The 22,730-nt window shown below is 42.0% G+C and overlaps 1 protein-coding gene across 1 annotated transcript in view; it reads left to right on the top strand.

Moving 5' to 3' along the window:
• The window catches only part of LOC145413688 (uncharacterized), a 616,371-nt gene that overhangs the window by 401,786 nt on the left and 191,855 nt on the right, over positions 1–22,730 (top strand). The window contains exons 5-6 of the mRNA XM_080283343.1: positions 18,709–18,819; positions 21,363–21,479. Coding sequence (XP_080139469.1) covers positions 18,709–18,819; positions 21,363–21,479 — 228 coding nt within the window. The remainder of the gene's footprint in view (positions 1–18,708; positions 18,820–21,362; positions 21,480–22,730) is intronic.

Here is a 22,730-nt window from a genome sequence, read left to right as displayed (position 1 = left end):
TTACTTCAACAAACAAGGGACAAGGCTGTGGCACACCTAATGTCTGACTTGGCTCGTATCTCTGACTGGGGTAAAAATAATGTGGTTGTTTTTAATGCATCAAAGACTCAGTTTTTACACGTATCAACCCGACAAAATATTCCGCGGGTATACCCACTAATTGTTAATAATATTCAGCTTAATCCTGCTTCATCCTTGAACATGCTTGGGGTTTCATTTACTCGGGACTTAACTTGGAAAGATCATATTACATCTCTTGTAAAATCTGCTTCCAAGAGATTAGGTGTGCTAAGCTGCCTCCTTTCCCTCTTTACCCCTGCACAATTGTTGACTCTATACAGGGGTTTTATCCGCCTCTGTGTGGAGTACAACTCTCATGAGTGGGGAGGTTCCCCACATACAGCTCTTATCAATAGGGTGGAGTCAAAGGCTTCTCGTCTCATTATCTCTCCTCCTCTGACTGACTCCCTTCAACCTCTGTCTCCTCATCGCGCTGTTGCATCTTTATCTCTTTTCTATCTCTACTTCAATGGTCACTGCTCCTCTGAACAGTCTGCTTGCATTCTTCCACCTCTACAATGGGCTCGTAGCACCCGTCTAGCATCAAACTCTCATCCCTTTTCTTTCCAACTCTCTAATGCAAGAGTTAACCGTTACTCCCGGTCTTTCATTTAGGCAAGTGGTCAACTCTGGAAATGTCTCCCCCTCCCTGTATTTCCTGCTTCCTATGATCTCCAGTCTTTCAAACGCAGTATGTCCAGGCATCTCGAAATGATCGGATCTTGAATTTGGCTCTCTCATGTATTTTGTTTTTCTCTGGGAAGGAACAATAATTGCAGGCTCGCAGCCTTTGGTTCCTTCTTCCTCACATAAAAAAAAAGGCAAACAGCTCATTCTTATTCACTGGGTTACAGAGAAAATTCATCCAATTGTCTCGTAGATTGGTCTGACTAGACATTTTCCTACACACACCATTGCCTGTCATTTCACGGGTGGTCTACATCAAACTGTCTGGGATGTACAAGTTCCACACGACATACAACCTCTTGATATCTAGCAGCTGCTTCTCCAGGTAAGGGATAAAAACCACATCTGCATACTTTCAAAGGTGGTGACATTAATTGTGGACAGATAATGAACAATGACAGCTCCATTCATGACTTTTCCGTCATTAGTTGAAGGTGGCTGTATTTGGTCAGGCTGCTCAAGACATTGCAGCAGGTCAGACTTCGTGTTTGGCAGGTGAAGCTTATCAAAGTCTAACAGGGAAGGAGGGGAGTACTTTATCTCATGTGCAAAGAATTCATCCAAGTCACTCTCACGGCTCTCTCTTCATGGCAATGTATAGCTGGCAAAAAAGTGCCACATTGTTCTGAAGCACTTTGATATTCTTGTCCTTCCTGGGCATTGTCTTGCACTGAGGTTTTCTGAGAACTGTCAGGGAATTTCTCTTGATTTTTTTTTTTTTTTATGCGAGGAAGAAGGAATCAAGGGCCATGAGCCCGCAATAACAGTTCCCTCTAAGAGAAAAACAAAATACAAGACAGAGCAAAATTCAAGATTCGTTCATTTCGAGATGCCTGGACACATTGCGTTTGAAAGACTGGAGATCATAGGCAGCAGGAAATACAGACAGAGGGAGACAGTTCCAGAGCTGACCTGTTGCATAAATGAAGGACTGGGAGTAAAGTTAACTCTTGCATTAGAGAGTTGGACAGAAAAGGGATGAGAGTTTGCTGCTAGATGGGTGATATGCGCCTCTCGTAGAGGTGGAGGAATGCATGCAGACAGTTCAGAGGAGCAGTGACCATTAACGTAGCGATAGGAAAGAGATAAAGATGCAACAGTGCGGCGAAGAGACAGAGGTTGAAGGGAGTCAGTAAGAGGAGGAGAGTTGATGAGACGAAAAGCCTTTGACTCCACCCTATTGAGAAGAGCTGTATGTGGGGAGCCTCCCCACACATGAGAGTTGTACTCCACACAGGGGCGGATAAAACCCCTGTATAGAGTCAACAATTGTGCAGGGGTAAAGAAAGAACGGAGTCGGCTTAGCACACCCAATCTCTTGGAAGCAGATTTTACAAGAGATGTAATATGATCTTTCCAAGATAAGTCCCGAGTAAATGAAACCCCAAGCATGTTCAAGGATGATACAGGATTAAGCTGAATATTATTAAACGTTAGTGGGTATACCTGTGGAAGATTTTGACGGGTTGATAGGTGTAAGAACTGAGTCTTTGATGCATTAAAAACAACAAGATTATTTTTACCCCAGTCAGAGATACGAGTCAAGTCAGACATTAGGTGTGCCATAGCCTCATCCCTTGTTTGTTGAAGTAACTGCTGAGATGGGCGTTGCGGGAACCGAATGGAAAGGTGAAGGGTGGAGTCATCAGCATATGAGTGGATAGGGTTAGATGTACAGCTTAGAAGGTCATTGATGAATAAAAGGAAGAAAGTTGGTGATAGGACAGAGCCCTGAGGAACACCACTGTTGCTAGATCTAGGAGAAGAATGGTGGCCGTCTACAACAGTGGCTATAGAACGACCAGAAAGGAAGCTAGCGATGAAGGCACTGATAGAAGGATAGAAATCGTAAGAGGGCAGTTTGGAAATTAAAGATTCATGCCAGACTCGATCGAAAACCTTTGAGATGTCAAGTGGAATGGCAAAGCTTTCCCCAAAATCCCGAAAGGAGGATGACCAGGAGTCTGAAAGGTAGGTGAGAAGATCGCTAGTGGAGCTTCTCTGACGGAACCCGTATTGACGATCAGAAAGAAGATTGTGAAAGGAAAGATGCCTTAAAATTTTTCTATTGAGAATTGACTCAAAAACTTTGGAAATTCAGGATGTTAAAGCAATTGGACGATAGTTGGAGGGTTGGGAGTGGTCACCTTTCTTTGGGACTGGCTGAATGAGAGCATACTTCTAGCAAGAAGGAAAGGTACAAGTTGACAGACAAAGGCGAAAGAGTTTGCCTAGGCAGGGTGTAAGCACAGAAGCACAGTTCTTGAGAAAAACAGTAGTGACTCCATCAAGCCCATATGCCTTGTTAGTATTGAGGCCAGTGATGGCAGAAAATACATCAGCTGAAGAAATTTTAATGTCAGCCATGAGGAAATCAGAGTGGGGAAGTGATGGAGGAACAGCACCGGAATCGTCTAAGGTGGAATTGGAGGAGAAAGTCTGTGCAAAGAGATCTGCTTTATCAGTAGAAGAAATAGCTACAGAACCATCAGAGTAGAAAAGAGAAGGGAAGGATGATGAGGTAAAGTTGTTAGAAAGGCTTTTGGCAAGGTGCCAAAAGGGTCGGGAAGAATTCGAGTTGGAGAGTTGAGAGCATTTAGTACGGATGAAATTGTTTTTAGCAGAGCGAAGAACAGACTTAGCATGATTCTGGGCAGAAATGTAAAGATGATGTGATTCAGGGGTGGTTTGGCTTCGGTACCTTTTGTAGGCCCTCTCCTTGTTGTGGACAGCATGAGAACAAGCGTGATTAAACCAAGGCTTTCTTGCGTTAGTCAAAGGATATGAGAAAGGAATGTATGCTTCCATGCCCGAGAGAATAACCTCCGTAATGCGCAAGGCACACTCAGATGGCTCCCAGCCATGGAAGCAATAATCATTCCAGGGAAAATCAAAGAAGCACTGCCTGAGGGCCTCCCAATCTGCGGCTCCAAAATGCCACAAACGACGTTTCCCTGGAGGGTCCACAGGCCATACCGGAGTGATAGGACAGGTTAAGGTGATACGGTTGTGATCGGAGGAGCCCAACAGATAGAAAAGATTAACAGTGTAAGCAGAAGGATTAGTTGTAAGGAAGAGGTCAAGTATGTTGGAGCTCTCTCCAAGGCGGTCTGGGATACGGGTAGGGTGCTGTACAAGCTGCTCTAGGTCATTAACCCCTTAACCGCGGGGCGTCACTTTCGTGACGCTTGGGAGCAAGGGATCATACCGCGGGGCGTCGCTTTTGTGATTCTGTGTTATTTTGAATTCACCCGGGTTTCCAAGTGGGGGCTTGTATCATCTATCAGTACTGCCAATGTCCAACACTAGTCAGCACTCCTAAACTCACCTGTACTCCCATCCATTGTTGACAATTTAGCCATTTCTCCCCGTTCTTGACTCCCCTCCCTACCCCCCTTCCATTACCCTATCCTCTCGCCTGCCTGGCCGTGCTACGCTAAGTAAATCTTCCCTGGAATTTTTCACTGATTTCATCCATTGAAATAAGCCCTATGCCCTATTCTTATACCAAATAATATATTCAAGAAAGAAATAAGGTAAGTGAGAGTTCCATACACCTAGAATTGGCTAATTATCACCTGACAACACCTCACGTGCACTCGTTCGCTAATTTTTGCTGTTTATTTCCCTTGAAATATGTTGTATAATCTATTTTCGTAATAAATATGCACATAAGGAGGGAAGGGAGAAGCCTAAGTGATATTTACATTCACCTGGAACTACCTAATTTATAATGTATTGTCTAGATTTCCTGCCAATCATTTCGTTGCTATAATTAGCTGTGTCAAGAGGCTAAACGTTGGCAGTACTGATTTCCCCTAGGTATGCCTCCACCCAGGCCCACCCTTATCAGTTCACTCTCATCTTCCAGTGTGGGAGTACGTCTGTTCGCTCTTGCTAGCTTCAGGGCCTTTTCACCCCCATGCAAAGGGCCCTGTGACCTTTACCCCCTACTAAACCTCGTGTGGAAAGAGGTAAAGGGCTGACAATTGATAAAAGAGTGACTACGATCTTTCTATTGAGTAAAACAGTGCAAGTGGAATTGTAAATAATGTGTAAACAGCCAGTGAAAGTAATGAATGTAAATATACGTAAACAGTGGAAAATAGTTTTATAAGTTACTTCAAGTGACAGTGCATAACACAGTGTAAATAAAATAGAAATGTAAATAACGTAAATAAAATAGAGAACGTAAATAGAAATGTAAATGAGTAGTATTATAAGAATACGAGTATATACCCTAGGAGTAATGAAAGTGAAAGTTACACTCTAGCATGTCTGAATACTATGAGTTATGAGAGTGAAATTGAAAGTGACATTCACTCTCAATGCTAGTATACAGTACGAGAAAGTGAATCCTACGTATTTTACTGAAAGAAATCGAATCCCTACAGTGACAATAAACTAATACTACTGAAGGAAACTTATGGATAAAGACTGTAGATATATAAAAGTGTTATATAGTAATAGAAATATAAAGTGTGAGGGGTTTTATGAATAATAAATGACAGAGTACCAAGAGTGAACTAGCGCAAGTGCGACGGTCAGACGCGCTCGTAATTTTCATTGCTTTCACAGTGTTTTTTTTTTTTTTTTGAGTATGGATCCCAAACTACTTGAAAATCATAGAGTAGTGTTTATAGTGTTAATATCTGGCTGTGGTAATCATATTACGGGTTGTCGGGAAGTGTAAAGTGGAGACTTCGTTACCCAAATTCAGAGGTCTCCACAAGTCCTACGGTAACGGACGAAGGCTCAACAAACATTCCAGGAGAAAGCTGAAGGTATGTGCCATAAGCATATGTAATTATAATATTCTAGGTCTAATAACTGATTTTTGGCAAATATTTTTTGAGAGTCTGTTGGAGCCCAAATAACCCCGCGGCCCACGCAAAACATTGGTAAACATGCCCGCGGTGTAGGGGTTAAGGATAGAAAAGATGTAGGCTTGTTCACCAGGTGGATCAGTGAAAGGAGAGGAGAGCCAAAGGTGGTGGTGAACATTGAAATCTCCTAGAATGGAGATTTCAGAGAAAGGAGAAATGGATAGAATGTGTTCCATCGTAGAAGTAAGATAGTCGAAGAATTTTTGATAGTCAGTAGAATTAGGGGATAAGTAAACAGCACAGATATATTTAGTCAGAGAATGATAGGAAAGCCGAAGCCAAAGTGTAGAGAATTCAGAAGAATCGAGTTCAGGAACACGAGAGCAAGATAAGTTGTTGCGTATATATACACAACAGCCACCTTTGGCTTTGAAATGAGTATAGAGAAAGTAGGAGGATACAGAAAAGGGTTTGCTGTCAGTTGCCTCAGACAGCTGAGTCTCAGTTAGAAAAAGAAGGTGAGGTTTAGAGGAGGAGAGGTGGTGCTCAACAGAGAGAAAGTTAGAGGAAAGGCTGCGAATGTTGCAGAAATGAAGAAGAAGAGAGTCAGACAGTGGTTCCAGGCACCTTGAGTCGTCACCGGGAGAGGGGCGGAAGGTGGGGGCATTTATGGTTCCCCCCCCTGGGGACTCCGAGGCTGGGTGATGAAACGCCATGATTCTTTTTTGAATTTCGGAAAAGTAAGTGTAGTGTGTACAGTGCATGTAGTTTGGTGTAGATAGTTAGAGAAATTTGTGTTGGAGAGCATGCTGGCCTACTCTCTGTGTAACTGAGACACTGAAAAAGTTCAGCAAAGGGGGATGGTCAGGAACTAGTCTTGAGGGCTGTTGAAATGGGAGCTCCAGCACTCCCTGTCATCAGCTTTCCATCCACCTCGGGAGTACTGCCCTGCTCGACTGGTGCTACAGTCTACTCCACACATCATGGATGGAGTGGGTGCGCTCATCGAGCACCTTTTTTGTTTGTTTGTTTGTTTGTTGTTTGTGTCCTCCAAGGTGTGCACTATCCGTACCAATGATTTTTCTGCATAGCTGCATCTGTCAAGAGTTACGAAATCTTCAAAATCATCCAAGGAAAGAGTGTCCATTTGTTTGATGGTTTCAGACAGGCTAGCAACATGTCTCTGAAAAGTCAAGAGTTGTCAAAACTAAGGTTTTCTGAAGAATGCCATGGATTTTCCCTTGATTGGATCATGGATGAAGTGGGTACACTCATCAAGCACCTTCTTGACAAAGTCCTGTTTTTGTTCTTGTCTGTATCCTCCAAGGTGCGCACTATGTGTTCCACTGATTCTTCTGTGTAGTTGCGACTGTCAAGAGTTACCAAATCTTCAAAATCATCCAAGAAAGGATTGCCCATTTGTCTCATGGTTTGAGACAGACTGGCAACATGTCTCTGGAAGGTCTTCTGTGTTGAGAGACCCTGCTCATGATGCTCGAAGTTCATAGGGTCCTCCACATCATCTTCGGGGAGATATTCATTAACAAACTCATTCAGCAGCCTAGCCATCTCTGGTCCCGTAGGGATCCTCTGTCTGAAAGTACTAGGGTTTTCTCCGAGCCCAACTGCACCACCCACACCTTTCAAAATCTTGTTCTCCTGCTCATGAGCATGGTCGAAGAGAATTGTAGAAAACTGTTTGATGTCTTGGAAAGACCCTAGTGTGAATGTTTCTTGAACTCATCCTTTCTAGTGTCTGGCAAAGACTTCATTTCCCTCATGTGGACAGGCATCCATCTGGAATAGTTCACATGGTCCAAGGCAAAGAACAGAAGGGTGAGTTTCTCCAAGATTTCCACAAAGTGCGAAAAATTCTTCTCTTTGTGGTCCCTGATGAAGATGAGAATAAGGGTTTCAAATCTTATGATATGGTCCCAGTACGTGAAAGTAGTATTCTTCAATAGCACGTTATTTCTTGACGTCTTGCCTGAATGTTCGTCTTTGAGGCCTGCACTGAGCTTGAAAGCCTGCTACTGAAGATTAGGCAAGTTCAAGAGAGTGACTTATTGGACATGCCTGGTTCGAGTTAGGTGTGCTGTCTTCAAAAATGAGTGAGTCGTGCCAAATGATGCTACTTCTGCAAGTGCTGTTGTCCAGCCAGAGCCTTCTAAGAGATCACAGAGGACACTACTGAGGGCCATTTCAGCATGCAGACCACTTACCATAACCACATGCACTGTCTCACCAAGGGTGTCTGGCCATTTCCATTTTACTAACTGTGCCAGTGCAGGTAGAGGCTGGTCATATATAGTGACTGGGATTTGTCCTGGATTCAGATATTCAACAGCTTGTCTGAATATCGAAGCCATGCTTAACGATAGGTGTGACAGACTCCTCACTGCACGGCGGTAGGAATGCACATCTTACTGGCGGATGTTCCATCGAAGGTTTCATGTAGACATGATATGCATCCCATGCAATGGCATCTTCTCTGAACACTTCCTTCTTCTCTAGAAGTAGCAGTGCACGCTTAGCCAAGTTCTGTTCCTCTGCTCTGGCATCATCCAAGCAGCTCTCAACTAGAAATATGTCATACTCTAGCACACCAACAGAAGTGGTCTTCAAAGCTACAGCTGGGACAGAGGCATAACTCTCACGAATAGCTTGTTTTTTATTTCCAGACGGAGGTGTCATAATAATGGGTGGTCTCCTTTCACCAGGATTCTTCTTGGTTGGTAACTTGAACAAGCTGATTCCAGCCCCGTGAAATGAGGCCACACGAGTCGTTGAGCTTGGGTTGTGGTCTAGGTTGTCGAGCAAGCCAACAGTGAACAGTCCTCTCCAGAGACAAGCAGAAGTCACTACGCTATCTTCTTCAAAGGGTTCACAAGCAGAAATGGTGATCCAGTCTTCAGTCTGTGTAATTCTCTTATACGAAATGCTGACGCACATCTGGTGTAACTGCTAGACAAGATTCTTGCTACTGGTTAGTGCATGCACATTCATACCAGTAGATAAGAAGTGGTGACTCACGCTCTAGGGTGTGTCTGGTATTCGTGCAGATGGCGATGTCCTCCTCTTTATAATGTAAACGATGTCCTGTCCAGTTGTGAGGCAAGCCTGGGAGTCAAGTTTGTCTTCATCTTTCACGTTTGAACTATCCATTATCATGGCGACAAGATACTTAAGGCGTGAATGTAGTGACTTTTCTTGGCATTCAGTTGGGAAGGAGCCAGTGAATCTGAAGCCATCGTTATTGAATGTCATTTCTGACTAATGTAGCAGCTTTTCCCACGATAACAGCATCTTCTTCTTAGCCTCATTTCTTTAGCACGTCCTTCAACATGTTCCTCATTTTCTCCTTGAAAATGAGAATGTGATTTTCCCATCATACTGTTCTTGTACCTCTAGGAAATGTTCCAGCAAATGACCCTTGAGCTTGATCTTGTTAACTAGTTTCTTGATGCCCAGTTCCTCGAGACGATTCCCATATATAGAGAGTGGATCTTGGATAATGTAAAGAGATAATTTCCAGATTCGGCAGATTTATCGATGTAGCTGGTCGGTTCTACAAAGGCTCGAGACTCATTCACTTTCGCATCTGTGTTTTCCGGAGTGTGGAATGCCTTTTGAGTAAATTATGCTACAAATTTCTCAGCTTGACCTGGCATGGTAGATGGTATTTTTCCTCGACTGCCATTAAATCTCCTCCGACTATCCTAGTCAAATGCTTAGTGTCATTTATTTCATTTATCATGGTTCGGATAATTTTCTCAGCATCAAATGCTGACACTTCATGGAGGATATCTTCCTCTTTGTCTTTTTCACAGAAAAGGATCTTCTGAACATCCATTGCTTGGTGTTTTTTAATTTTTTGTTTCCACAGTCATCAGCATTGTGTCTTCTCTTCTTCCTTGCTTTTGCCAGCTTAGAATTATTGAATTTTCGAAGGCAAGATCTGTGCCAAAAAGCAGAAGGTGAAGCAAAATTATTGGTAGTGTCATCACTCCCAAAATAGACCTCAGTCGGTAGGGCGTCAATGGCCTGAAAGTGCTCGACATTACTCAGAGATGATTTGTAGGCATCTGTTTAATCACCACTTGTCCCAGGGGTCTGAAACGGACATGTCAAGGGTTCAGCAGTGTCTTTCTGGCAAATCATGCAGCGATCCCAGTTTAGCTCCATTTTGATGCATCACACTCTGAAAGCAAACAAACGTGATGGAACATAAAGTTTGGCTGACATAGTCAAATAATAATAATTAAAACAAAAAATGACTGAGGAAGAAATAGTTCGAAGAACAAGTGTGTGTCAGTGGTGTTAGGGTGCGATGATGGGAATTGTGTTTAGCTCTGTGTACAGTTACACCTAAAGAATGCAATAAGCGTTCAGTATATATAACTTTAGCTATTACTGCTTGTGTCAACTCTGCTGTACCATAATAAAGAATCAGACAGAGCTTCTCCATAGGCCTTAAAGAGAGCATACTGTAACCAGTGTTCTTGTTAAGAGTCAAGAAAAGCATTTTTTTTTTTTTTTCATAGATGATGACGATATGCAGTTTTGTGTTCCACATGAAATTTTCATAAATCTAAGGTGGGCTCCTAGGCTAATATCTTTTAGTAGGTCCAGAGGAGTCCTCATGCAAATAATTGCTTCTGTCCGCCGAATAGCGGTGTGAAATATGACCCTAAGCCATCTGACTACTAGATGTTGTCACAGAATGTTTGTTTCTCATTTGTACTTTGAGAAGTGGGTGAATAAAGGCTACTTCTGTTACTTTCAGGAAGCATCTTTTGCACAATCTATTTAGAATTGTTGCTACGCTGTCAGACACTCTGCTGAAGTGAACAATGTTCTCTGCAAGATGTCTGTTAAGTAGAAGTCCTACACCACTAACTGTTTCATTGTGCCCTCATCTCTTATAAAATACGTGGGTGCTGTGTTGAAGCTAAATCAGATTTTCTTACTTCTGGTGAATTTGTTAAGTCCTATAATGGACCAACTAATGTTTTCTAAAATAATCACTGATGTATCAACTTTAAAATTACTTGTCAGACATCATATAGTGTATTTGTAGATTTACATGTATTTCAACTAGTTTCAAGTCCCGATGTTTCATTTGCAGAGTATATATATATATATATATATATATATATATATAGATAGATAGATAGATAGATAGATAGATATATCTAGATACATATATACTGTATATATCTATATCTATCTATCTATCTATCTAACTATCTAACTATCTCTCTCTCTCTCTCTCTCTCTCTCTCTCTCTCTCTCTCTCTCTCTCTCTCTCTCTCTATATATATATATATATATATATATATATCCGTCCATCCATCATCCAATCCTACTTTGCCCCGTGAGGAGCGTAGGAGCCTGGGGCTAGGCAGTTGGTCCTGACATTTAAGATGAGAGTGACCAACCTCACTCATCCCTGAGTGGCATCACGTGAGCAATAAACCCAAACCACCCCTAGGATATAAACCTTCACTGGGTCAATCCGATTGGAGCACTATAATTACCGACTAAACCATCAGGCGCCAAAATTTGGTTATATGGTTACCACCCAACGTAGTAAATAGTTTCCTGGTGTACAGGAAACCATTTGGCTTGTCACTCAGTGTAGAGTCACCCATAGGTAGACGGAAAAGAAAAGAATGAAGGAATGAAAGACAGAAGAGGGAGTGTAAAGTCGCCCGTAGGCAGAAGGACGAGGAAAGAATGAAGGAAAGAAAGATAGAAGAAGATGCAAGGAAAGAAGGATGGAGGAGAGGACAGGGCAGACATCCAAGAGCAGTATTACATTGAGTGAGTGGATGGCGTGGGCTTATATATAGATAGATAGATACATACATACATACATACATACCTATCTATCTATCTATCTATCTATCTATCTATCTATATATATATATATATATATATTGGTATATATATATATATAGATAGATAGATATATATATATATATATATATATATATCTGCAGCCCAATTATTGACATAGAGACTTATATGACCTCCGGTTCGGACATAGGCTATGTGAGATTGACATCCAAGGTCATTTGAGATCACCTCGGAGATCAATGGAGGTCTCCAATAATTCACACTCGAACAACTGGGCCCACCAGCCCAGGTTTTAGTATCGAGACTCAGTTGACCTCGAGTTCGGACATAGGCTTTGTTAGGTTAACCTCCGAGGCAATTTCAGGTCAAAGGACGGGGGTCATTTGAGACTGAACCCAGCAGTCTAATTTTTATCATGGAAGTTCATATGACCTCCATAAGCTACGTGAGGTTTACGTCCAAGGTAATTTGAGTTTACCAGTAATAGTAAACATGTGTGCACAAATAGTATGTGTTATTCTGCAAAAGCTGAAATAGAGTGTTCCTGGACCTCTTATAATCCCTCTTCAGAAGCGTAAATGTTACATGGTCTTTCTGGAGTAGAAAGATTGAACCAGAACAAATAGGGTTAGAGTGCTCGCCTTTTTGGCCCAGCAACGCGGGGTGACACGACTGATGTGTTTTTGCAAATACAACTGCCTCGTTTTTACAGTGAACCTTTTCTTATAGACAAATAGAAAACAAACATTTCCGTTCTGTGGCAACCATGACTAAATACGAGATCATCCATAGCCCCATCTCCATCTCCATTTGAAGAGCCAGAGGACCTCTGCTTAGAATGGTTTTATTTGATTTAAAATTTTAATAACTGTCGTACTTAAATAAACATAAACATACTGTTCATGTCAAACAAGAATTAGAAAGTTTTTTTTTTTTTTTATATACCTAGGCTGCTTCCCCCAAGGAAAGGGAGGTAGCAGAGACAGGACGACACACTCCCCATTTACTCATCCATTCAAACACATTCATTCGCATCTTAGCCCTAAAGGGGAGAACGGACAGATCCTCACCGCACGACACCGCACAAGGGTCAACTGCGCAATGCAATCAGTGACATCTGCAGCAGGGCCCGACAGCAGAGCTGGTTTACCCCTGCCACATCATAACAGGCTCATCCCCTTACCCGCACCTGACCTGAAATAGCCGATCCCCTCAGGGCTGCGTCATCACTTATTCATTCACAATTTCTCTCCATTTATTTCTGTCACGCACAGCCACTCTTCCTTGCTCAACAGACATCCCTCTCGCATCCAGCGCTCTCTTCATACTGTCCATCCATCCTATTCGTGGTCTTCCTCTCAGCCTTACACCTCTCACATCAGATCTAGTTATCTTTTTCACCAATCGCTCATTATCCATTCTCTCCATATGCCCAAACCATCGCAACACCCTCTGCTCAACTCTACCAGCCATCTCCCGAACAACTCCAGTTCTCCTTCGCACTTCATCATTCCGCACTCGATCCATACGCGTCACCCCACACATACTCCTCAGACACCTCATCTCCATTACATTCAAACTTTTCCTTTCTGCTACACCCACATTCCATGTTTCAGCCCCATATAATGCAGTCGGTACCACAACACCCTCATTCAGCCTTCTCTTTACATCCGCTCTAAGCGAATGACATCTAAACACTTTTTCCATTCCTCCCAGCACCTTTCCTACTTCATTTATTCTAAACTTCTCTTCTGCATTTATTCTTCCATCCACAGCAACATGTGACCCTAGATACTTAAAACACTCTACCTCCTCAAGGAACTCGCCATTCAAAACTATATTCATCCCCCTACCATCTACCAACCTTGTACACTTCCATCACTTTACTCTTATTCTCATTTACTTTCAATTTCCTTCTTTCACACACCCTTCCAAACTCCTTTACCAACTGTCTCAATCTCTCCTCTGAATCAGCCACCAGTGCAGTATCATCTGCAAACAGCAGCTGCTTCAGATTCCACTCTCCACCATCAACATTCACCAGACTCAGACCTCCACCTAAAACTCTTGCATTCACCTCCCTTACAACACCATCCATGTAAATATTAAACAACCAAGGCGACATCACACATCCCTGTCGCAGCCCCACTCTCACAGGAAACCAATCACTCACAGCATTTCCCACTCTTACACACGCTCTACTATTTACATAAAAACTTTTCACCCCTTTTAGTAACCTACCATCAAGTCCATACAATCTTAAAACAGTCCACAATGCCTCCCTATCAGTTCTATCATACGCATTCTCTAAATCCATAAATGCCCAAAACACATCCTTGCCTTTCGCTAAATACTTTTCACACACTTGTCTCACTGCAAACACCTGATCCACGCATCCCCTCCCTCTCCTAAAGCCACACTCCTCATCACCAATCACTCCCTCTGTACGCTCTCTAACTCTCATAATTAACACTCTACCATACACCTTACCTACAACACTCAACAGACTTATACCCCTAACGCTAGTACATTCATACTTATCACCCTTGTCTTTATACAACGGGACCACACAAGCACTTGCCCAGTCAACTGGCACCATACCTTTCACACATTCAACAATCTTACTAACCAGTCAACAATAGTCACTCCACCACCCTTCAGGCATTCCACAGCACACCCATCCATACCTGCAGCTTTCCCTGTTTTCATCTCCTTTACTGCCTTCTCCACTTCCTCCTTCGTGATCAAAGAATCATTCAACTCTCCCAACACATTTATTTCTTGCACCCTTCCATCCGCCAAAATCTCAGCCACCCTTTCCTCCTCTACATTTAACAATCTTTCAAAATACTCTGCCCATCTCTTCCTTACTGCATCCATCTCAATTAACGTCCTTCCATCCTCTGCTTTTACACGTTCTTCCTTTCCAGACTCTCCCTTTCACACCCTTTTCACCTCCTTCCAAAACATTTTCTTATTCTTTTGAAAATTCTCTGTCAGCCGCCTACCCCACCTCTCATCTGCTGCCACTTTAGCATCACGCACAGCCCTTCTCGCCCTATTCCTCTTTTCCTTATACCTCTCATATGACATCTCATCCTTCCTCTGCAGCCATACTTCATATGCACGTCTCTTCTCAGCCACAGCCATACTTACTTCCTCACACCACCATTCACTTCCTTTTCTTACACCACCACCCACACGTCTCACACCACACACCTCTTCTGCATGCCCCACCACAGCACTCTTAAATAACTGCCATTCCTCCTCCACACTGCCATTTTCCCGATGTTTCACTGCGTTCCACTCATCTTTCAATTTCTCCTGATACTCTATCTTTTTCTCTCTTTTATCCAATTCACTCACTTTGAAAACCTCCCTGTCACACCTAACCCTCCTAGCTCTCACCCATCTCTTACCTACTCTTAACTTTCCCTCCACCAGGTAGTGGTCAGACATACTTCCAACCTCCCCTCTCAGAACTCTCAGATCCAAGAATCTTGCTATTACATTCCGAGACACAACCACATAGTCCATCAAAGCTCTATCAACAAGCCTTCCACCCTCCTGTCTCACCCATGTATACTTATAAATATCTTTCTTCTCAAACAGCGTATTTCCAATCACCATCTCTGCTCAACACACATCTCTATCATTCGCTCCCCATTTTCATTTCTTCCAGGCACACCATGCATACCATCTACACCTTCAACTGCTACATTTCCCACTCTAGCATTCAGATCCCCCATCATTACCACATTCACATTCGCTCCAAAACTCTGCAGACACTCATCATCATTCCAGAAAGACTCCCTCTCTTCTACATCCCTTTCACTACCAGGCCCATATGCACTCACAGACACCCACAACTCACGTTCAAATTTCGCTTTCACCCACATCAGTCTCGATGACACCTCCTTCCATTCAATCACACACTGCTGTACTTCCGGAACTGGAAATTCAGTATTACTGGTGAAACTGCATTTCTGCTACCAGCTGGTCGAGAAACAGGAAGGACAAATAAGAGATTATTTTCCATATATATATATATATATATATATATATATATATATATATATATATATATATATATATATATATATATATATATATATATATATATTCTTTTATGTGTACGACTCTGGGCAAAGGCGTCAGGTCCTATATCTCGGGGGCAGTAGCCTTTCCCAAGGCCCAGTGGTCCTCCTACACCACCACATGTCACCACTTCAGCGCTAACACCGACTATCCATATTGAATACATGCTAGGGCTGTCTCATACAGGACTGGTGTATTGGAAATGACAATACATATTTCAGTTTGAAGCTTAACAGATTAGAAAAATACCATGAACAGACAGGTAGACAACACCAAGGGGAAACAAACAAGAAGCCAATAGACTGTTGGTTCTCATTCATACCCCAAACTTCGCCTGGATCTCTCCGATTGTTCTACGTCAAACTAGTCACTTCAAAATTCTAGGAATTCATTTTGCATTGCCTTCATTTATTCTCTGCAAGATGTTTGACGAGTTTCTCACAAATAATGCCTCGGAACAATTATATTAAAAATTAAGTTCTCTCGCCAAGTACTTAATACAAGATCATTGCTCCCCTGAGAAATATGCCGTGCCCTCCATCAGGCCAAGAGGCCAGTTTTGGAAGCAGTGTTGTGGTGAATGTAATGTACAAGTCATGAGTATCTGGGAATCTATTTCTTAATCCCACCATCACCCCATCTCATTTTCACATCTATTTTTAATTTTCACTCATACTTACTTTCTTTTCTTCGTATATACTTTATTAGTTCTTTCTTACCCCGATTTCACTGTTTTTCTTCCGTCTAAATTATCACTGTCCACCGCCACCAATCCCTTTGCCAATATAAATGTAACTGTAACAGTCAACAATTAGCGGGAAACCCCCAGGACCGAACCTTTACCTTGGGGGAATGGGTAGCCAGCACCATTATCCATATTGGCAAAATATGCATGTGGAAGATGTGTGTATATTCGGGGTGATAAAATACAGTTCATGTGCACTAGAAATGGTATATTTTGTAGGTAAGATTGTCAAGGTTTCAAAGACATACAAATAAATGAAGGGATAAATACCAGCACCCTCTGTAAATCCATTCCTTTCTTTGGGCTTCGCTTTTTTTTTTTTTTTTTTTTATAAAAGTCTAGAATGATCACGAGATGACTGATATCTAATTACTTAATATTCCTTTGTATCCCTTCTAAGCGTTCTTTATCTTTCTCATTTCCTCACTTTTATCTCTTTCCACTTTATTTTTTGTCTTTTCCCTTAATACACTCACTTTCAACATATAGACTAGACACTGTATAACTATCAGTCTATCTATCTATTTAATGTATATCTTTCCATTTATCTATCAAGCTATCTCTCATTACATCTATCTATATACCTATATGTATATACATATGCATATGCAAGAGAATGAATTTCTGTCTGTCCGCCTGTCTGTCTTCTGTGGAAATCAAGGACTATCCATGTAGCTCTTTCTCAACAGCTCTATTAGATGTAACCTTTTACGACGAATTTAATGGTGGATATTACCGATGGTGAATTGGAGCGGCCATAATAGGAGAGGGCAGCGTTTGCAAACTTCCTGTTATGTTGTTTGCAGATAATGCTGTATCTGTCTTTCCTTCATTCTTTCCTCGTGCTTCTGCCTACGGGTGACTTTGTACTCCCTCTTCTGTCTCTCTTTCCTTCATTATTTTCTCTTCCTTCTGCCTATGGGTGGCTGCACGCAGAGTGACAAGCCAAATGGTTTCCTGTACACCAGGAAACCATTTACTACTCTGGGTGGTAACCATATAAACAAATTTGGCGTCTAGTGGTTTAGTGAGTAATTACGGCGCTCCAATCGGATTGAGCCGGTGTAGGTTTACATCCAAGGGTGGTTGAGGTTTATTGTTCACGTAATGCCACTCAGGAATGAGTGAGACTGGTCACTCTCATCTTAAATGTTAGGACCAACCTGCCTAGCCCTGGCCTCCTACGCTCCTCATTGGGCGATGTAGGATTGGGTGATGATGATGACTGAAGGAAAGACAAAGGAGAGTTGCAAGGTTTGGCGAATGAGTTTGGAAGAGTGTGTAAGAAACGGAATCTAATGATGAATGCATTGAAAAGTAAAGTTATGGTCTAGAGAGAAGAAATGAAGTCACTGAACGCACAGTGAGGATGGATGGCGTGGAAATAGAAACTGTGAATGTATTTAAGCACTTGTGTAGTGTTATGAGTAAGGATGGAAGTTTAGAGGGTGAAGGGCTCAAAAAGCTACAAAAGGAAAGAATGGTTGCTGGTTCTCTGAAAGCAGTGATAAGAAATAGGGAATCAGGCATGGAAGTAGAGAAGTCGCTGCTTTATAGTACTGTGATGTCAGCTCACGTATAGAAGCGAAGCTTGGACATTGTTTAAAGGCCAGAAGTCAAGAGGGAGACCAGGGGAAACGAGTTATTTGAGAGGATCCTGTGGAGTTACGTTAAGTGACAGATTCACAAATTAGGAAGTGAAGGAGCATTGTGGCGTTGACGATGTCATGGAAAGCGTTAAGAGAAATACATTGCGGTGGTTTGGTCATAAAGAGAGGACGGAGAGCGAGAGATTAACGAGGAGAGTGTATGTGAGGGAAGTGGAGGGTGGGAGAGGCAGGGAGAGACCGAGCATGAAATGAAGGGATGGAGTAGATAGGTATATGAGAGAGGGTGTGTGTGAGCTGGGATGAGGACAGTGTAATGGCAGGGGAGAGCATAACATGAAAGCGATTTCTTTGTGGCCACCTCTTATGGGATTAAGGCGTCGGGCTATACATAGGTTCATAGATAGTACTGGCAGACCTGACACCAAAGAGCTGAACTAAATAGAAAAAAAAAATCATTTGTGCACACTGAAATCCTGGGAGTCAATTACCATAAAGTTTTTTCTTCTACAACCATGTAGCTATGGGTGTTATGAGTCGGATGGCTGGACTTGGTGAGATGCGTGGGCAGGGCTGGTGGATGGGAGTGTAGTGGGAAAACACGTCTATGGTAGGAATAAATCCACGGGGAAATAGACCCAAAGAGGAACAAAGGTTTTGTGGGTAAAATGGGACCCCAGGGGATCTTCTCTCTCACGAGTTTGGGCCATCCAGGGTACCAGGCAATGCCTGTACGCGTGATCATAGATTTTACGCGGGGAACGCCGTGTGCCCCTGTTAGTAATATAAATTTTGACAAATAATATGATGTCGCCACCCACAGTGTGCTGCTGGCCGATTCCACTGTGAAAACAACAAATGCATTCGTTCGGCCTTTCAATGTGACGGTGACAACGACTGCGGTGACAACAGTGATGAAAGGAACTGTACAGCGGTGAGTTTCAGAATGTTATGGACGGTTAAAGACAATAACTGATCTCGCTTTTGGTGAAATTTAATAGTTAAAGAAGCAAATAATAAATATAGCCATAAACTGCTTACTTCTAAAATAAAATGTACTTGGCAAAGATATTACCACATATTTTCGTGAGTTAAGAATATGTTAATCACTTAGGAAAGAAGACGCTAAAATAATAAAGTTTGATAAACATATTATACCAGCATATATATAATTTTGTTTTCACCATCATAGCTTCTGTGTACACCACAAGCACCGATAACTGAAGTTAGATATACTTGGGCAGTTAGATGTGTTCTGCTTGTAGCCACATGAACTTTACCAAATGAATAAAAGCAACGGAGATTTGTTAGGAAGGGGAATTCGATGTATTAGGGATATATGAGGAAGAGAGAAACAGGAAAAGACTGAGATATCTTAAGCTCACCGGGGCAGATTAATACTTTGGCTGGGAATGGGACACATTTTTCCACCAGTTTATCTCTCGGTGCATGCGCGAGCACCAGTTTGATATGCACACGCATGCATGTCTGTGAGAGAGGGAATGGATACTTACCAGTCATTATGGTAGAACTATGTGCTCGAGTAGATAGATTGCTGGCTGTGAGAATGGGATGGGTGATTGGACGGATGGGTGAATTGGTGAAGGTAAATGTTGTGGATGGTTGAGCATGGTTGAGTGGGTATTGGAGGTGGGGTGGGATGGGCAGGATAAGTAACATGCTGGGTGGGTGAAACGGATGTGCGGACAGGTAGAGGGAAGATAGTGGGGTGGAATATGGTTGGTCTGTAGGGATTGTTTGGAGGACAGGTGTCTAATTTGTCTAAGTAGTGTGGAATGAATGGGACGGGAAATCAAGATATGCATGTGCGTGGTCAGGGTGTTTGGGGTGGTTGGGTGAGTGGGTGGTTAGTGGGAAAATAGCGCCAGGGAATGAACTGGGCCCACGGTGGGAAGAGTTCAACAAGTGAAAATGACTGTGTCCCTGGGAAAACTGGCCCAAGTAGGAACATAGGTCCAATGAGCAAAAATGCAAGATGTCCAGGGGAGGCTATAGATTCAAGTGCGAATTCGAAGTTTTCGAGGGTGAACACACTTTAATGTACATGAAAATGCATAGTTGAAGAAAAATTACTACATTTTTTGGAATACTGTTAAATAAATGTTTATTTTTAGAAGCTGAATAGCCTGCTTTAAAAAGTGGAGATGTACTTCAATATTTGGTTTATTGAGAACTACATATGACCATGCTTTTTTTAAAGCAATATGTCTGACAGTCTTCTTCCAAACCTCTGTTCATTATTCCAACTTTTCAAGGATGGGTTGAATAAGCATATATTTTAAGAGATTCTGGTAAGCTAAACATATGCAGAAATGGCTAAACTACAATCTCTATTAAATAGATGATACACAGTTGCACAAAGAATTTATAAAAAATCACAGCATACTAAAACTTCAAAGATTCTATAGTATTTGTAACTTTTCCTGGCAAAGGAATCATTTCCAGTCCAATGCACTAAAAGGCAAACGTCAATGTTATCCCAGTTCCTTAAAACAGAGACAAATATTTCAAAGCACGAATTATTTTAGCATAATTATTATTGTTCCAGTTACATTTATTAATTCCTATACGTAATGAGCAAGCTTTAAAACTGTTAATCATTAATTATACCGAAACTGTGTTATATTTATTTCAGATTTAATGGTGCAACTAAGATTTTACCTAACCTATATAATGCTATATTTCGTTTTTCCCCATGGTGAGAACATAGGTTGCAGGTAGGTGAGGATTCACCATCCACTTACTAGATGTAGTGCTGCTTTGGGTGTCTGTCTTTTCCTCTCCGTCCTTCCTCTTCTGTCTGTCTTTCCTGTATTATTTCATCTTCCTTCTGCCCACAGGTGACTTTACACTCCCTCTGCTTTCTTTCCTTCATTCTTTTCTCTTCCTTCTGCCTATGGGTGGCTCTACAGTGAGTGACAAGCCAAATGGTTTCCTGTACACCAGGAAACCATTTACTACTCTGGATGGTAAGCATAACACCAAATTATGACGCCTGTTGGTTTAGTAGGTAAGTAAGGGGCTCCAATCGGATTGAGCTGGTGCAGGTTTATATCCAAGGGAGGGTTATGGTTCATTGCTTACGTAATGTCACTCAGGGAGGAGTGAGGCTGGTCACTCTCATCTTAAATGTCAAGACCAACTTGCCTAGCCCCGGGATGCTACGCTCCTCATGGGGCAACATAGGATTGGATGATGGATGGATGGATGTTAAATCGTTTGCAGATCATCAAGAATGAAATATGCGTTTAATATATATATATATATATATATATATATATATATATATATATATATATATATATATATATATATATAAAGAAAAGTAATTGGAGGTCCTTAGAAATGTTTGCAGGGTGGTTCAGATTGGACAGTCTTTGAAAGATACGGTGTATGAACTATTTGTCTGAGGATAGGCCTGATTGTAGTTAGGTGTTTCCGTGTTACCATCCGCAGAGAGAATGTGACGATGACCAGTTTAAGTGTGACAACAACCGATGCGTCAGGGAGTCATACAGGTGTGACGGTGACAACGACTGTGGCGACTACAGTGATGAGGTCAACTGCTCCCAGGTGAGTGCTGCAGAACAGTGAACGTTAAAGGAAATTACTGACCACTAATTTATACCAGTCTAGAGGATAATCAGCAGCTTGTCTTGTCTAGTGGAAAGAGAGTCTAGACATTTCATTAAAATTTAGAATCATATATCTAGAGAGTATACTGTTTTTGATATCCAATATAACCGCTGCAACGAGATAAGTAAAATGTAATCGTGGTACATTTGTAAGTAAACCAGGACGAAGATAAAAGTAGGGGAAATATTCATGTTTTCATACGTGGTAAACCTATGTATACAAAAGAGCCATGTTGTTTGTTTTTCCTTCAATCACAATAAAAACCAAGAGCCAGAGACCCTCAAACCCATATATATTCTGAATCAGGGTGACCCAAGGATGGTTTTAGGGGGTCAAAATTCTGATTTGGGACATTTGAGGTCACCGGTAGATTGTTCCCTTTTTTGGTCCGGGAAACACCGGGTACCCGTGCACCCCAATTTTTGGCATAGGGAGTCACGTTACCTCCAGTTCGGACATAGGCTATTTGAATTTGGCCTCTGAGGTCATTTGAGATCACTGGTCAGAAGCTATTTGAGGTCACCGTAATACACACTTGAACAACTGGACCTAGCAGCTCAGTTATTGGCATGGAGGCTCACTTGACCTCTAGTTCTGACATACGCTATGTGAGGCTGACCTCCTAGGTAATTTGAGGTCACTTGTCAGAGGTCATTTGAGGTCACCAATAATACACGCAAGAGCGACTGGACCCAGCAGCCCAGTTTTTGGTATGGAGGCTCATATGACCATTTCAGAGATAGGCTATATTAGGTTGAACTCTGAGATCATTTAAGGTCACCAATCGGAGGTCATTTGTGGTCACCGGTAATAGTAAACAAGTGCACACAAATACTATGCATTAGTCAGTGAAACCTGAAACAGAAGTTCCTGGACCTCTTATAATCCTGTCACGGGGTTTTGTAGATTTAAGAAATATGATTAATGTATGTTTTGCTTGAAAATAGAGACAAAGAATTGACGTGAAATCAAGCAGTAAGTTTTACTTTACGTCGGCTTACTTCGCCGATTCTCTAAGGATAAGAAGTTATAAACTTTCTCAACAGTACACAGCAGAGACTAATTACTCACGGTGCTGTTTGTAGTACTGTTAGCCTCTCAAGAAAGTGACTCCACCCCTGACAATCAATAACTAATGCTAATAATGATAAACAGGTTCTTGCCAGTGCATTAACTCCTGGTTGGCAC

This window comes from Coenobita brevimanus, chromosome 97 (assembly GCF_032717465.1).
Source record: "Coenobita brevimanus isolate Jiangsu-jjx chromosome 97, ASM3271746v2, whole genome shotgun sequence".
In the NCBI taxonomy this organism is placed as follows: Eukaryota; Metazoa; Arthropoda; class Malacostraca; order Decapoda; family Coenobitidae; genus Coenobita; species Coenobita brevimanus.
Note: the sequence above shows the minus strand (reverse complement) of the source record. Positions and strands in the feature narration are given on the sequence as shown.